This window comes from Hyalella azteca, unplaced genomic scaffold (genome assembly GCF_000764305.2).
Source record: "Hyalella azteca isolate HAZT.00-mixed unplaced genomic scaffold, Hazt_2.0.2 contig7257, whole genome shotgun sequence".
Classification (NCBI taxonomy): domain Eukaryota; kingdom Metazoa; phylum Arthropoda; class Malacostraca; order Amphipoda; family Hyalellidae; genus Hyalella; species Hyalella azteca.
The window spans coordinates 14,408-33,323 of record NW_025937385.1 but is presented as its reverse complement, the minus strand read 5'-3'; the positions used below and the strand labels follow the sequence as shown (position 1 = coordinate 33,323).

The following is an 18,916-nucleotide window of genomic DNA, read 5'->3' as shown; positions in this document are numbered from 1 at the left end:
TATGAGTTTGCGATCGTTATATAATTTAATAAATACAAAATTTCCTCCCAGCAACATGCGCGCTGTACTACTTGCCTAAATAACAAGGCTGGAATCTAGTTGTGTCCCAGCCGCTCGCAGCGCAAGTGACATTCTGCACTCGCTCCTTGAACTTCCACTCGTAGCCATCTTTACAGCTGACGTTGAGCATCGACCCATTAGTATATGACGCATTCTCTTGGTGGTTCGAGACAGCATTCGTGATGTTGACGTCATTGATCTCGCAAGCTGCCGAAGACGTAATTAGCAGTCACGAGGATGAATATGACTACCCAAATAAAAATTAAGGGTGGAGCACCGATGATAATAGGTGGCGATAGTAGATTATAGGTGGCGTAACGGTGGGTGGCCAGATCTGCCGAAAATCGACAATAAAAGACCAATAAATCGAAAGAGTGGCGAGTATAGATGGGAGTCATCGATGAATCATTGATGATTTGTAGGGTCTGAAACATCTATGGCTCATAGCAGACAAATCTCTTGTGAGCCACCGATAACCGTTTGCCCAAACTGCACAGTGCACGAAGGTATTTACCACTGTAATTTATCCAACGTATAGTGAGGTGTTTTTGGATTGCAGGTCATTCAAGATTAAGATGAAACCATGTCTTGTGCTTGGCGTTCTGGCGTTCGTTCAGCGTTCTGAGACGAAACGTTCTGTGTGCTTAGCATTTAAGATTAAGTTCTGTTAAGAAAATTTAGCGAAAATTTAGCATGAATTCTGTAGGTACGAGTAAAACTGACAGATAGGAGCAAGGTGTTCACAAATTTTCCAAACCAAAGTGAAGCCACTGGGCATGTATCACACTGCTTCTGATATAAATTGTCCGCAGAACAATGGAAAATTTTTGTCGCAAAAAATTGTTTCTCAAAAGTAGACAGCGAATCCAATTTTTTATGTTCACATGAGATATTGAGTAAATTTATTACGAATTATGCTTATACGCCAACTGGCTGTGTTGGAAATATTGNGTTATGGGCCTGTCTCTTATACACATCTAGATGTGTATAAGAGACCAGTTCAGGTCCCGTCGCTCTAATTAGCTATTGCCAGTCCGGAATTTCGTGACTAATTTTACTTTCGGTTTTAATTCGAGATTATAATTCCGATGTTTATATATGACAATATATTTTGTACTGATATTATACTGTTGTAAATCAACACAGAGACCAAATTCCTTACTTTCTAACATCGAACAAACATTCTGCCAAATTGGTTACCTCTGACACAAGTCTTTAGCTGCGATAGATCCCATCCATGGTCATTACACTTGATCGTTTGGCTGCGTTTGTCGAGCGCCCACTCGTAGCCGAAGTCGCACACGACGTCTAAAGTGTCGCTAGGAAAATACTTGTAATCATTTGTAAATGCAGAAAAGTGGGAATTATCCCATTTATCCAGCACCCAGTTGCAACCTGTAAGTACGTAGATAAATGATAATGTTTACGCACCACACGGCATTTTGGGAATCTACAACCGGCTGGTTGATAAAGTATTATGACAAACTGATTCATTCAGAATACATGAAATGAACTGATTCCAGATGAATGTCAGTTATTCGGCAATCTGATAATCTATTTTCAGTGAAGTACGGAACTATTTTGGCTGAAAACAATATGGCTGCGTTGAAATTATTATTAATAAACTCACGGTGAAAGCAATCAGTTTTAAAATTTGGACTTTCTTGCCAAAGACCAGACTCGTTGCACCTCACGGAGGCGTCGGAGAGCAGAGCCATGTTATCCTGGAGTTTCAGTCACATTTTACTGAATAGTCGCCAAGAATTTCCATTGTTAACTTAAACGTACGAATAATATTAACTTGTAGCGTTAAGGCATATTCATTGGGATAACAGTGTTTGGCGTGCCCAGGGGCCATACTTTCAAAACTCGCTAAGTGAACGTAAGTACTTACGCTCTATTTTCTTGTCTATGATTGGTGGATTTTGCTTGACAGCCCGTCAATGATTGGCTGATGAACTTACGATCTCTAAACTTTTTTTGAAAGTATAGGCCCAGGTCAACCGATTATCTGACGATTTGTAGCGTAGTTAAGCGGAGTTTTCAAATCTTAATATTTTAAATTCAAAATTTTCATATGACAAAAGATTTGCTTGGGTTATGGAGCAACCAGATCATTTTGCCTTCAATTACAGGTCATGGAGGCATTCCAGTATTATTTCCTATTCGTGGACCTTACTACTAAAAAACTCGGTGGAATAATCGACCGAAGCTTATTGTCTTGATAATTACTAGACTCAAAATTACATCAGTGATGGAGCAGGCCATCAGTGCTATGTCAAATATTTTCATAAATTATTAGATTCGAAACTAATACAACACGCAATTGTTAACATCACAAGCGAAATACATCCTTTGAATATTGTCCATTGTTTTGGTGTACTTGTGCATTTATTCTCGACCCTGTTATTCATAAAACACAAACCTTCCAAATTAGACATATATGAATATTTTTTTAAGGGGACCGCCCTAGCTAAAATTTGAAAATTTTGAGTTTTTCTGTTTCTTGTCTCATCTTAAAGGTTGTTTTCTTGCGCATCGAACGGTATAAGTATCTTCTCCGTGGTAATTGCCGATAGATCTAAACGTTTTCTTACAATATATAATTAAAACTATTGTATTTGGCATACCAGCGTCTCCGTGGTAATTGCCAATGAACAGAAGCTTGTAGTCGGGGCTGGGACCGATGGTGACGTTGTCGTACGTAGCGATCCTGGATCCGCCTCCGCGTAGGGTGAGCTCCACCTGGTAAAAAAATATAACCCAGTACTCACTGCAGTGAGTGACAGAGAGCGCATTTTTTTGTCGACGGAAACGTGATGTCACGGATGGACAGGCAGACGGACGGACGGACAGACGGACATGGCGAGCACAATAGTGAATTTTTTCCATAAATGAGAAAATGCGCCAAAAAGGCTGGATGCTGACTGTGTGACTTGCAGTCAGCTAAAAAGTTATACAGTGACTGCATACAGCTTTGCAATAGTTATGACAATCTGATAAATTTGATCTAATAATGGAATTATTGCGTCAAGAATTGGATTAAGGGGACCGTTTTGGTCCCGGAAAAACTTCTACATTTATCAACCGATCTTTCTGAAATTTCATACACATACGTAAAAAGTAAAATAAAAAAAATAATTTGATCAAATGAATTTTTTTAAATAAATGAAAGAAAACGTGAAATTATAAGAAAACGGTAGAAAAGGAGGTATTTCAAAAGTTTATATATTTCGCAAATCACATGCCACAATATCGAGACACATTGCACTCGATTTGTAACAAAATTATCTGAAAATAATTATGAAACTTACGTGCATAACGATAGCAGCTTCGGAGCTGCTTACTGTTTTTGTCAGGTTGTGCCAGTTCGTCAGACCTGAGAAGCGCGAAATGACAATTATCGTCAAGGTATATTTTCTGCATCCGAGAAACCGTTTGATTTTCATTCCGATAACTGATTTTATTATAAATGCCGAAACTTTGGCACATTATTCAGCCCTTTTTAGCCATTTTCTCATTTATGGAAAAATGCACTATTGCACTCGCCATGTCCGTCCGTCCGTCTGTCTGTCCGTCCGCCTGTCCGTGACCTCATGTTTTCGTCGACGAGAAAATGCGCTCTCTGTCACTCACTGCAGTGAGTACTGAGTTATATTTTTTTAATCATAGTGAATTTCCAAAATAAGAAAGTTCATATGGTTTGCTTACAATTTTATTCGAAAATATATCACTGCCAGAAAAATATTTTGCATGCATACAATCCATACAAAAAAATATCTTCTTAAGGCACAATCGAAACGATTTTTATATCACATTATTCTAGGAATTATTTGCACTTCTTGATAACCGCATTCAATTAGACAGGTAAAAGTTGTCAAATATCAATTATAAGATTTGTAGCTGACAAAATTATTTTTTCAATTTTTTAATAGTGAAAAAAAATTTTCAATTTTTGAAATCATTTATTTTGAAATTTGATTCATGCATTGCATCCAACCTTACACAAGTGTGCAAAATTTCAGATCGCTAGGATAAGTAGAAGTGTATTAAATTTCGATTACAAGATTTGTAGCAGACAGACAAACAATCAAACAGACAAGAAGTGCAGATAAAGAGAAGTGTTGTAAATAATATACATTTAAAAATTACTTTTTAAAAACAACACTTCTAAAGAATCCAGTGTCTCCAATGTTAAAGATGTAAAATGAATTTCTCATTTTATTTTCCGATATTAAAAAAATAGTTTTTATTATTTTTTTTCAAAATTATATTTTCTGTCTATTGATTCATGCATTGCCTCCGACTTCAAACAAGTGTGCAGAATTTCAGATCAATTGGACAGGTCAAAGTGTGTCAAATATCAGTTATAAGATTTGTAGCTGACAAAATTATTTTTTTCAATTTTTTTAATATCGAAAAGAAATTGTAATTTCTAAAATCATTTATTTTGTCATTTGAATCTTGCATTGTCTCCAACTTTATGCAAGTGTGCAAAATTTCAGATCGATAGGATAGTAGAAGTGTGTTTAATTTCGATTATAAGATTTGTAGCAGACAGACAGACAAACATACAGACAGACAAACAAGAAGTGAAGTTAAAGAGAAGTGTTGTAAAATAGTACCCATTGAAATATATATTACTAAACTATTTACATCTGTGCCGTAGAAGTAGTCTGGTGAGCAGTTATAGTTGACGACGGTGCCGACGATGGCGTTGGTGAAGTTCTTGTCCCATGTCATGTTCGAGCCCGGGCAGGGAGGTGTAGCCTTGCATGCTGTACATCAAAACGATTAGCTCTCACTTACTGATCACATAAAAATCAGAGCGCAAGTGGGGATTTTTTGGGTCAATTCATTCGTTTGTTTTGTTCAAATTCAAAGTACAAACACAATTCGAATTTCATGTTCAGGTGAGTCAAGGTTAACTTACAGTAACCGGTGCACTATCTGAAGCTCATTCATAACTGTCATCAAAGCTGTTTTCTTGAATATTGTAAGATACGATAGGATATTAGAGACTTTACACCTCTAACAAAATCTGAGGGAACACTATTAAACGGCTTGGTTGATTCTATTGGGGAAAGATACACCGACGCTATGTTTTTTCTAGGGTGAAATAAGTGTAAATTTGCGACGAGTTCCTCAAAACATGTTTAACATTCTAGCAGAGCAGTTATTCCATCGTATCTGAGAAGTCTTTAGACATGGGAACCTTATTTATTTTATTTAACACTGGAGGACTGTGACAGGAAAATATTCAAATGTTGGGGGTGAAAATTCGACATGCTAAAATTGATGGATAAATTTATCTTACTTTTTAGTAACTTGAAATCTCAACAAATTTACCAGCTCTACAGCAGACATCTATAACATTTTTAGTATACGTAACTGTATTTTTTTCGGTACGTTATTCACGTTCTACTTACGGGCACAGGGCTCAAAGGGGTCTCCCGTCAAAGTGAAGTTCTGCGCAACGTCAACGGCCTTGGGATTCACAATTATGCACTTCCTTGACTGGAATCGCTTTCCACTGCTGGTGCTTGCGCCATATGGGCACGTGTAGTTCATGGTGCCGTTCACGTATTCCGGGTCGTCCATTGTTACGTTAGCTGCGCTGATACCGGCAGCAGTGAAGTTTGTACGCTCAGCCTCCACCAGCGACTGACAGACTGGTCAACAACAATTTAGCGCAAAGATCGTTACATACTTCTAGATCCAAACCATAATTATTGTTTGATCATTGATTATTATGAATTAACTTCCACTCATGAATACATGGCCTGACCTGACTTAAATCAAGGATTATCTGTCCGCACAGTTTAATGTGGTCTCCAAAAAAAATTATTTCTGAACATATCAGGTTGCTCACGTACAACTGCATATAATTCAGATCTTCAAACTGGGGTGCTAAATGTCATCGAAAAAACAATAACATCAATTTAGTCAGTGGCGCTCTTATTTAGGAGTGAAATTCTCGTAGTTACCAGGAACTTTGGAGCAGTTCTGCAGTTCCGTGTACTTAGTGCTGTCGTACCGCCAGTTCCCTGCGTTACCCACGCACCAATACCTCTGGCGGACAGGGTTGCTTGTGTTGCCGTTGATGAAGTATCCCGGGAAGCATCTGACACAAATTCGAAAATTAATTTGTCCAATTAATCATATGCTCTCGTAGACCGCTTACTTTACTGTCAATGCGGTGGGAATAATTTTAAATTATTGCGATATCGCACAGTGAATTATATTGTTGCTTTAAAAGCTTAATAGTGACTAGGAATGGATCGAAAAATAACGTGACTTGGCCGTTTAAAAGTAAAATATGCTTAGTCTTAGATGCTTAGTCGTGCATAAGTAATGTATCTTAATCATGAAACAGTTATTAGAGAGCACCTAACAACAAGTGAGACTGAGTTCATCCCGTGAAAAAAAAGCCTCAGTAGCTCATTATTATTTCAATTATAGCGTGAACATGTTTCGACATGACGCTTCGGGACCCACTTGTAAACAGCGGAGTTTCCGGTAGCTTTAAGAAATTCTCCTTTTTCCGTGTTGATATCCCGCGTCATGTTTTGAGTAGCAGGAGGTGGGTCACTATCGCATCCTGTTAAAAAAATCTTTTTCAGCTCAAAGTCGTGCCTACAAAATAAAATTACATCGTACAAATTAAGGAAATCCGGTGATTATACTCTTCTAATAAAAGTCTGGACAACTGTTTTTGTCTTGGCCAGAATTGTAAGAGCTAACTAAAACTAGCCAGACAGGAACAACTAGACAATAAATTGCTCTCTCCTTTCTTTTGTTAAGCGGAGGGATACATATTCCACACACAAATAGAAATATACTTACAGAGAATCAAAAATTGTCAGCAAAATATTCGATTCTGATCGAATCCAGAATATAGCAACAAATTCCTACTTACAAATCAACTTCTGGCGTAAAAAAAAACACATGTCAACTTAACAAATGGGACCTCCCATTCTGCCAAGTCTTCAAAAACCCTCAGGCGTAAATCTGACATTTATTTTACACTCTAAGAACAGACAAAAAAATTTTATTAGAACAGCAAAACGATATTAAACTAAAATAATTATGAAAAATGTGAACCTATGCTGCAAAACCGTTATGTCTCAAACTATATGGTATAAGAGAAGCGCCGGCAGTAAGCAGAAGCAGGCACTTCTGCTCCAAAATACGGTTCTGTTCGAGCTATATTGATCATGAAAAAACTTCACGTCGCACGCACACTAAACGTGAACGTTTTTCATATATTCAATAATAAATTGCGATAAAATACGAGTGTAGAAAATAGTTTATAAATGTTAATTAATTAATTATTTAATTAAAAGTGATGATTGAGTGATTGAGGTGACGAGTGAGTCGCTCGGTACTCAAGGACGTAGGGCGGGAAGGTTGGGTTTATGCTACGTAGTTCTTTGGTCTAGATATTCTTTATTGTGAGTCGCTCTCGGTGAGACAGTCGGGAACCGCTCTCTGGACAACTGCTCATGGACGCGAATATTTGCTACTGACGATATAGTGCAACATGTACCGCAGTGTAGGAGTTTTGGAAGCGTGTGAGAGTAGTTGTTTGGGTACACGCGTCAGTGAAGCTTTTCTTAAGCGTCTGGAATGAATGTGAGCTCATTGACGAGATGTCGGATGTAAATTTTCTATGATGGTTCAGGTTTTGCGCGCTTGTAGTTGGATGGCTGCATTTATAGTGAGGGGGCTACATTGTTTGTGTATTTTTCGTATGGGTATAATGTCGAAAATGCCTTTATTGGCGATGAAAATGGACACCATTGATAGTACCTAGATGTGTGTACCTCACAAAAAATATAACTCAGCACTCACTGCAGTGAGTGACAGAGAGCGCATTTTCTCGTCGACGAAAACTTGAAGTCACGGACGGACGGACAGACAGACGGACAGACGGACAGACAGACAGACAGACAGACGGACGGACGGACATGGCGAGAACAATAGTGAACTTTTCCATGAATGAGAAAATGCGCTAAAAAGGGAAGTGCAGGATGCAATTCACGTTAGGAGGAAGGTAACGGAAGGTGTTCATTTTAAACGGCTATTGATATTCCTATTGAACTTTGAGCACTGAAACCGTGTGAGGTAAAATATAATCCTAAAACTTTTCTTTTGTTCGTGCGTTGGTAGTTGGCACGAACACATCTCTGATATGTTTTGCCTACTAACGAGAATGATTAATGATTTATAAAAATAAATTTTATATATTTAATAAATTTACATAACATTTCATTTACTATTACAGACATGCACGTAAAGATGCAAAAGTTATGGGCTTACTGAGGTGTCCTGGCCACATGCAGACATATTTGTGGATGGTGGTTGGTCCAGTGGAGAAATTGTAGCTTGTTTGGTTAACTTGGAGCACCGCGACGCCCCATGCGGAGGCTTTGAACAGCGACTCCAGGGCAGCATCACGAGGGAAGGCATCGAAGGACCAATTGTCATCCACACTATAATGAACAGCAGGTTAGACGACACAGGTCAAAGCAGTTCATCGTTTAAAGGTAATTCCCTGATGACCTTCGTGGTAAGTGACGTAGACAAATAATATTATCTAACGAGGTGCAGCTTCTCCCTGGGTTGGTATAGCATTTACTACAGTTAGAACGTACACGACCTAGTGAATACATTCTATAACGTTTTGGTCTCTCCTCCTTAAAGTGTTAATTGCCAAAAATTTAGGATATAATTATTATGATGGCTGTATATAGACGATTATCCTTCTCACGGTTCATATCAGATCAACCACGATAAGGATGCTATCAAATCGCAGACATTATTTATCTAGAGCTATCTACGGAATTATCGTGCACAGACGCGCGTGTAATGAGAAATTTATTGTGTTCAGTTATTTTCATGGCTGCATTCGATGTCAATTCAATATTTTAATTCGTTTTCAAAATCATCCACAAGATTACGAGTGCCTAACTATATTATTTCCTAAATTTCAATGAAAAGAATGTGAGCAATTTTAGAAGCTTGAAAATATTGAGCTACTGTATGATTGTGTTGATTTATTTCTCATTCCAAATAGTGAACCTAGAACATACTATAGTCTAGTTCTTATTTCATAACATTCATAACTTTTGAGGAAATGTTTGGATGGCCGATGGCCCGAACGTTTATAATTAAGTCATTTTTAAAATTGCATCGTATACATAGAAGTTTTCCAGCAAACTCTGGACACTATTATAGGCCTGATTCAAAGTAATAAGTATTAAGTAAAGTAGTAAGTAATTAATTAATACGTAATTTTTTAAAAATATACATTTAAATATAATACTTCTTATTTTGAAAGGCCCACATGTACACAGATTTTACTCACCTTGACGCTAGTCCCAGCACCACATTCATTGGATAAGGTCCATCTTGTTTCTGGAAATATAAATCCGTTTCAATTGTAGCATGCGAAAGGATAAATCTAACTGATAGCATTAATTTTCCATTATTGATATTTAAAGCATCCATAACTTTTACAATGATATCTGGAATATCGTTATGCACACGGCAAAAACTTCCTACTTTGATCATATTGGATAACATTTTTTATGAAACAAGGGATCCTGGTTGTTAAAAACGCAGGCAATGGCGCTAATTTTACATTTATCCATTCATTAATCATATAAAAATAACTGATTATGTGAATAATTTTATGTTAATTATAATTATGTGTGTATCCATGAATAATAAAATTAGGTTGCATACATTCTCTTGTTTCGTATTTCAACTGCTGGAGTTCAGACGCGCTTATATTCTCAATTTTGCAAATAATACATATCCATTCTTCAGAAGACATCATTACCTTAGAATATACTATACCTTTTAACTAATTAATATTGTAATATTTCCTTTAAATATATTTCTTCTACGATCAGGACTTGTAGTACCACAAGCACTTTCTTCCATACCAATTTACGCAGCTACGCAAACCACACGCACATTCATATACATCACACTCCCTGCACACACCACACTCCCTGCACAAACCACACTCCCTGCACACACCACACTCCCTGCACACACCACACTTCCTGCACACACCACACTCCCTGCACACACCACACTTCCTGCACACATCACACTTCCTGCACACACCACACTCCCTGCACGCATCACACGCACCACGTAAACAACGTTTAATAGGCAGAATCGTGCGCACCTGAATAAACTTAACGAGACTCTCCAGGTCGCTGAGAGACGTAGGCCGCGCTAGAGCTCCTCCTGTCGCACTGCAGTTCTGCTGAAGACTGGCAAGCTCGGATAAAAAGTATCCGTAGGTGACGTCTGCTGCAATATTCCTGTCTCTTATATAATAGCAGCTGCCGCCTGTCCCAGCGCGGACGTACTTCGTAGGACACACCGCGGGTTTCATGCAAGCGTATCCTATGTTAGACCAGCAATTTGAGCAGCTCAGTTGGGTCTTGTTCTTCAAGATGATACATCCGTTTGGTCTGCCGTCTCCCTGACAATAAGATAATATAACTCTATTTAAACTTTTCTTTGGAACATTCAATATATTTGCAGAAAAGTATAGCTAAAATTTTAAATTATTGCAGTTCTTGAGTATAGATATCACAGCGACCGAGCTTCCATTTAGCTAAGCTGTACAATACAGGTTACAATTTCGACCTCAACCATACTACTAACAATCTGTTCAAATTCTATATCAAACGCATTTAACGAACGACGGTTTATTTATAACGCACATTGCTTGTCGATGATGACCAGCAATCATGTTCATTTGATGGATTTGAAGGGTTGTCGAATTTGTATCTGGTGGATAAAAAAATCGTCGCTTAGTAACGGTGTAAATCCATACTACAGTTTAATCATTGATCCACATTTACAGTAACATTTACAGTGTACTAGTAGAAACGGTATAAATCCATGCATACTACGGTATAATAATTGATTCACTATCCCACATTACAAATTATATAATTACGGCTTAAATTTGGCAATAAGTTGCTCGAGCTTAAATCCAACTAGACGCTAATTTGGCGTTATTATGTTTGAACTAGAGAATGGACCAAGTGATCGGGAACAGAGAAGTCTTTCATAAAATATGCAATGAGAGGGTATAAGCCACACCTGCTACCATGGGCTGTGTAATATTCTGATTCGGAGATCGAGAGGTTCAGGTTGCCAGATCTTAATCGCACCAAGTTTGCTCCTTGTGCCGTGCACCTGTCATGACAGATACATGGAAAACTGTGATGTAGGCATGAATGATGTGATCCAAAAGACACACTTAGTGAAAAAGAGAATCTCATGGTCGTAATTTTTCTCTAGGTATAGTTTGTGAGGCTGACAATTTTGATTGAAATATAAATTTTAAATACTAACGATTTATGTTACAAATTATGCCTCACTTTCGGTACACTCAAATATATGTTTTGCAATATAATCAAAATACATTATTCGGTTGAATTTGACAATGTTGAATTGGACAATTGGATTAAACAATGGGAATATAAGAAAAAAAAAGATATGAGCTACTGAAAGGTCGCGATTAATGGTTTATATTATTAATCATGCTACGAGTATACTAATTCCAATTGCATCATTCAACACTCCAACACCTAAATGCAATCAATAATATGAATTACCATAATCCCTTGAAGTATTATTTGAGTAAAAGGAGAGAATTATGCCCCTTGGTGCCACTCATTTGAATTATACGTCATATATGTGCTTAATATGCTTCCTCTAATGATCGACCTGATAAAACACTTGAAGCACGCAAAAAGACTGCCGTTAGTTACGCTTTTATGAGTAAAAACAGATTTGCGAGGAAATTTTTGTAAATGCTGCATGTTACTGTCTTCTTTTTACCCAAACCTTACATTCTGATCGAGCTTTCAATGTCCTTCGCTGCATAACGTCTGAAATGTAACTTTGATAAAATAAATATATAATATGGAAAATAAATATTCTCAGAAGTGCCTTGTTATCTATTCCAGATAAAAAATTAATTCTATGCAATCGTTATCAAGAAACTGAAGATGAAAGCTAGTTTCTGTCAACAACCGAACCAACCTGTAGGCGGCGTTGAGGAAGCTGGTCGCCTTAGGATCTTCCATGAACTTGTAGCATTCATCGGCTGTTGTGCTCTCTACGTAGTCGTCCGTACACCCAACTGAAGGAAGAGTGAATTCATACAATGAAGGACATTAATAGAATAGGATTATAAATCATTATGTAATTAGGATACTCCGCCGATTATCAGGTTTCCCGATATTACACGTCCCTCTCGCCACACATAGCGTGCCAATGATGACCAAGCATCGTGCACTCACAGCTGCAAGGTAAGGTGACGTTTCTGTCCCACCGCGGGGGGTTTCCGCTCAGGCATGTCACATTTCCCTGAAATGTTCGGTCTTCAAAGACGTTTCCCTCCATGTAGAACTCCCCCAGGCACTTGTAAGAAAGATTCGCCCCCGGCAGGCGATCGTGCGGGAAGTTCTGTACCGATGTGGTGGCGTTCCACGAAGATGAGTCAACGTCGCCATTTAGCATGAGTGGGCAGCTGGTGCCTGTCGAGTAAGCGAAGCGGTAAAAATTAGCGGGCACCGACGGTTATTTCCGCGGCATTATATGTACTTGTACTTTATGTCTTTTAAGAGCATAAATTCTCAGAGCAAATTTTTCGTTGATGAACCGAGAATCCAAGGTAAAATATAAAGTTCATATGATATTCAGATCTTGTACTCATGTCTCGCCTGCATCTTGTTTGGCTGCAACTTACTTTCGTCGATGGATTTCGGTCGAATGTATATCTTAGCCGTCCGAATATCAGGAGCAGATCCCCATATTAGGCGGCATTGTGTGGTAGACTGTGGGATCACTGGTTTCAGGTATGACTGTGAGAATCAAACAGTAAAAACGATCATGCTTCTATGGAACGAATATTAATAATATGCAACTTACCCTAAGTTCTGGGCTCGGATCCTGCCATCTTTATTATTTCCAGCGCTACGAGTCACTGTGTGACGAAAATGTAACAAGATAAAATGTGAGCTTCATTCCTATGCTCTGACTAAAAAAATTCAACTTCAGTAATTAAATTTTAAGTGATATAAAATCAATTGTTCAAATTATCATGCGTGATATCATTTGAAAGTCCCTGATGTACTTAATAGACATCGATTGATCCTCATTCCCCAATTGTAGCTCCCCTGTGGCACGCCAATAAACATGAAAATTAGATGGACAATAGTAATCGTTTTAGATTGATATGATTAAGAAGAACATAGAAATTCATATCTTTAGATATAAAAAATTAGAGAAATATAACGACGAATAGCGTAAAATTAGAAAAGATAACGTCAAGACGATCTGTACTAATTATTTACGGATTGACGGTATGAAATAAAGATATAAAATTTGGCTAGTAAATAGATCGGAATAGATCATTGCGAAACAGGACTATTGAAAATAACGTAATCTCTATGGATTGAAAAGCTAACAAGTACCTAATTGTGTTATGCAAGAAAATTGCATAATGAAAAATTCTTGGGCCAAAAAAAAATTTTTTCATTAAATTGGAAGCAAAATTTAAACTTAGATTGTAGATATATGAATACGAATTCTAGAATAAATTGTCGTAAAAATTCAACTTATGAAAAATTCAGGGAAAAATGAAGGAATGTGAAGACAAGTTAGAATTTGGGAGTACTGGAAGCGCGATGGGAGCGAGGATTTGGGTGAAGTAGTTGCGATAGATTTGGCTTTACTCTCGGACATAATAGTGTCCGAGAAACGTGTTCAGCAAATTGATAAGCAAATGTGACATTCTACCTATAGTTTAAGAAAAGTCTACATTGCTTTCTCAATTTCTGGAGTACCTCTTAAATGGTGCAAAATAAGAAACAAGCATCGGCGAAAAGTAACGTAGAATTTTTTCCAAAGGCCCAAAAATATATTCGGTAGCATATGAACATGAACAAAAGCTTTTACTATTGCTCAAATTCAATTTGTGGCCTCATTTTCAATTAGTGGCCGTGAGAAAAAAATAACGCAAGTAACCCATGTTCTTATAAACCAAGTCATTCAGAAGTTTAAACATGCGCTCAGGCAAGTTGAAATAACTGACCCCTTTTTTTTCTTTGATGAGTTGACACGTCGAAGTGTCGTTGTTGGCGATCCACGGAGTCCACCAACCCAATAGGAAGTCCACACCCAGGCTGTGCCACAGCGCGTCGCCTGCACAGCAAGGAAAATAAGTCTACAATGAATGCAAACCTGCTGATCTTGTTTGTGCGAACTCAAATTTATATGAATTAACTAGCCATGAATGCCCGAGTGTGTATGATTTAATTTGTGTGTTCTTGTTTGCATGATTCAAACTCAAGTCCTGTGTGAACTTTTCTTTCCTAATAAGAACTTTGACTTCGTTCGTTAAAATTTTGTGAGGAAATTGGTCATGCTAAAAATAATTGTGCGAACTTTGGTTATAAATTCAATACTGTAGCAAACATTTTGTAGCAAATTGATGATTATTTACGTCAAATTACAGCTAAATGCCTAGAAAATCAGAATCTAATCCACGCGCCGGCGTCTCCGTGGTAATTGCCGGTGAAAATAGAATTTTTCTTGCAATATATAATTTAAAATAATTTTATTAAACATACCAGCGTCTCCGTGGTAATTGCCGGTGTAAATAGGATATTTCTTACAATATATAATTAAAAATTATTTTATTAAACATACCAGCGTCTCCGTGGTATTTGCCGATGAATCTAAGCGCTCTTTTACAATATAATTAATAATTATTGTATTTAGCACCAGTGTCTCCGTGGTAATTGCCGATGAATTTAGGGGTTTCTTACAATATATAATTAATAACTATTGTATTTAGCTTACTAGCGTCTCCGTGGTAATTGCCGCTGGATTTAGGCGTTTCTTACAATATATAATTAACTATTGTATTTAGCATACCAGCGTCTCCGTGCCGATGAATCGAAGCGCTTTCTTACACTATATAATTAATAACTATTGTATTTAGCATACCAGCGTCTCCGTGGTAATTGCCGATGGACAGAAGCTTGTAGTCGGGGCTGGGGCCGATGGTGACGTTGTCGTACGTAGCGATCCTGGATCCTCCTCTGCGTAAAGTGAGCTCCACCTGGTAAAAAAATGCTGGAAGCTGACTGTGTGAATTGATGTCATACAAAAAGTAATACAGTGACCGCACACAGGCTTGCAACAGTTTATGACAACCTGCTGAATTTTCGGCAAAAGTTGAATTATTGTGACAAAAAAAGGAATAGAAACCTTTTTTGAAACCTTTTTTGCAAATTATTCATGCCAATGAATGCAATAACAATGAAAAAAATTAGATCGTATTTGTAATGTGGTTCCATGAAAATTCCTACGTGAACGTACAAATTTTCAAACAAGTGGAAGGCTGTTTTTTTTAATTGGCGAGAATTTGGGTTTAGAATGCTTTAAAATTACGCGTTAACAACAATTTCAATATGAATAATACATATAAGATAGTTTAATTGAATTGCCCTGAATATTCGCTTAAAGCTTTAACAATGGAAAATGTCAACAGCATGCATCTATTTCTATAGTATAGTAGAATAGTATAGTAGTTTCGGCGCTCAAGAATATGCCACGTTTGGCTTGTGTGAGCGCGATAACAATTCAACAAAGATAAATAATTCAACGCTCAAGGACCAGCACAAAATTCAAATTTTATTCTGTTCTCATACACTTGGATGCGCGCTGAAATTGCATCCTCAATCTTTGTTCTTATTTGCACGCGTAGAACTGACAGGCTCGTTTTTGTAAACCGGAATTTTTTGTGTCAGGTGGAGGTGTAATTTATTTGTCACGGTATGTGATGCTAGGAATGCTTGCGACGTCAAAAATAAACGAGCCAGTCAGTTACTTGAATGGTAATCATTCGTGTAATTTAAATTTCCAGTATTAATGTTGAGAATTCTACTTAAAGCAAGTTATCAAGAACAGAAATTTAAATAATTATGAAACTTACGTGCATAACGATTGCAGCTTCGGAGCTGCTTACTGTTTTTGTCAGATTGTGCCAGTTCATCAGCCCTGAGAAGCAGAAACGACAATTATTATCGCTAAGGCAAATTTTCTGCATCCGAGAAGCCGTTTGATTTCTATTCTGATAACTGATAATTGATTTCATAATAAATGCAAAAACTTCGGTATATTATTTAGCCTAGATTTTGATCATAGTGAATTTTCAGAAAATGGAAGTTCATATGCTTACAATCTTCGAAAATATATCACTGTCAGAGAAATATTTTTGCAGGCATACAATCCATACTGGAAAGAAATATCTTCTAGAGTGTGAAATAAGATGTGCCAACAGTCGGACCCAGAGAGCTCTTCGGTATCAAAGAGAGCAGCTCATAAACTCTCAGCTGCATAAACTGCGCGAGTAATCAAGTTTGAAAAAAATTAAATAATGCGTTTACTTATATAATAGAAAATAAATTAAATGAATATATCTACCTATGCTGTAGGGACAGGAGCTCGAAGTCATTACGGTTGTCAAGTTTACAATTGTAGAACTCGAGTCGTTCTGGATGCAGTAGACGACTGTCCAGCCACCGCCAGATGCCTCCATGTCACATGTAACCTGCAGCAAAAGCCTCTTAGTGTCAAATAGAATCACAGTCTCGTTGCAAAATCGTTCAGTATAAACATAATAGAAGTTCTTATTATTCACAGGAGGAAGCAGATTCATAGGTCCGTACACTGAAGTCTGCTAACCCTGATGATGTTATCGCTATTCTAGACAACGTTCCGAATCAGGCAGGTTTCGTGGGTTTAAGCCACTCGCACGATACAAAGTAGAAGACAAATTTCCACGCTGAATCTGAATATATGAATAGTGACTCGCAGATATATGTATTGATTAACCTTTCAATCAAGCGAACAGGAGCTGATCTCAATATGTTTCTCAAGTTCTCTCTTTCATACTGTAACTACAAATTTTAATCTTTTATGGTGCATATGAAGAATTTTGCCCTATCGTCTGTCGGATAAATTTGATTACTATTTACAATAAACGTGAGTCAATTTTTTACTCTGACCGAGTCAGATTTTCTCGTTTATGATGAAACAGAATGCTAAAAATTACCATCATTTAAATTGAAAACGACATTTTTAGAACTCAATTCAAGACGTGTTCCTATGCAGGAGGAAATAAGTGTGTAGCTAAATTTAGACTTGATCTGAACTTAGCAACACACTTACGTTGACCGGCGCGTCGTCCGGGTCCCCCGAAGAAATCACTTGGTAGGTGTCGCTGTCGTCGAATCCAAGCGCCTGCACGTCTGCGCAGTGCCTCGGCCATGGGTTTAGGTCGCACGCTGTTTTCAGATAATTAATGCAACATCAACTACATACGTAATACTAATGGTTGATAGAATATGGAATCTTAAATGGAGCCGCGATCAAGGTTGTAATATCCTTAGAAAAATGGAGGACAGTTACGATAACCTTTTGAATTTTGTTGGACCGCGTATCTCCAGGAATGGCAGCTTCCTCAACTGCCTAAAACCTAAACCTAAAAGAACACAGCCAACGACTGTCTTTAAGCAAATTTAGCTTCTTCCCGCAGTTTATCTTATAGCTGAGATAAATGAAAAATTGAACTGCTTCAAACATTTTCAAATAACACACCGTCATCTCAACTGCAATATCTACTGTAATATTACCCACATATGGTTAAGCTGACCATTAACTTGACAAGAGTGTGCATTTATATCGATACTCTCCTACCTTACTTGAGACATTTATTATTACCTACACATATTGTAACACTCATGTGATGAACTTACTCTCAATGCTGATGTCATACACGTCGGTCCAGGGTTCAGAGGTGTAGGTGGAGGCGCCATCAGCGGTAATTTCATTTTTCGAGTTAACATCGTTGGAGTTTCCATCAATTTTGGGGGATTCTAGAAACAAACACAAAATTAAGGCTAATAAACACTAGTGTTGTTTGCTCTATCCAAGTCTTGGGAGTACTTGAAATAACTTTAGAGAATGAATTAGAAATGTCTGGAAATTCGGGGTTTTCTTGAAACAGTGTTAATGAATATTGTACAAATTTTCAGTGAATGAGATCCTAGTTCAATAGTTCATCAGTTATGATACAATTTGATTATGAACTATTTGTGTTGCTCATTAGATTCGATACATTTTTTGTGTGTTTGTTTGATTTCATGTGTCTGATATTTAATTCATTTTACGCGTATTTATATGTTTTCTTACATATAAGAAACATGGAATACAGATTAAAGAATGCAAAATTCGATTACAAAGTATTTGAAATGTCGCACAGCAAATTTCCCTGATTAGCCTATTGTTACCCGGGGTGGATTACATTACCTGGATAGAATTAATTATCCGGAATCCCGGCATCATGATTTGAAGCAATACCTATTTACAGAAACATTTAATTCAAAACTTACACTGAACTCCAATTTATCTATCTTGTGGCAATTCGAGTTTTAGAGTTTTTGAACTTTCAAATTAAACTAACAATAATTTATTTTTAATCTAAAAATTTATTCATTCTCCAAAAAACTTACTCCCTTCTATGGCATGTTGCAAAATTTCACTGATAATGATGAAAATTTCACACCTCCAGGACAGTGTCACATCGTAGGCATCGAAGATATAGTACGTTCTTGAATAGCCCTAATGTATTACCAGCGCCTGGCCTCAACCTAAAAAACTACACCCTCATTCTAAAATGTATACCAGATTTAAATATGTTTACACCGCAATTGAAAAAAAGGAACTTCAATCGTCAGAG

At 37.3% G+C, this 18,916-nt stretch overlaps 1 protein-coding gene across 1 annotated transcript; it reads right to left on the bottom strand.

Annotated features, from left to right (window-relative positions):
- Nucleotides 1-67: 67 nt before the first annotated feature.
- LOC108672962 lies at nt 68-12,624 on the bottom strand. The gene is made up of 14 exons (XM_018160730.1): nt 12,405-12,624; nt 12,145-12,244; nt 11,197-11,292; nt 10,812-10,878; nt 10,265-10,567; nt 9,431-9,480; nt 8,383-8,555; nt 6,559-6,661; nt 6,048-6,184; nt 5,490-5,732; nt 4,717-4,838; nt 1,691-1,784; nt 1,261-1,455; nt 68-267 (listed from the first exon to the last, which is right to left on the bottom strand). The coding sequence occupies exons 1-14, from the start codon at nt 12,622-12,624 to the stop codon at nt 68-70; spliced, it is 2,103 nt and encodes a 700-aa protein (XP_018016219.1).
- Nucleotides 12,625-18,916: the final 6,292 nt, after the last annotated feature.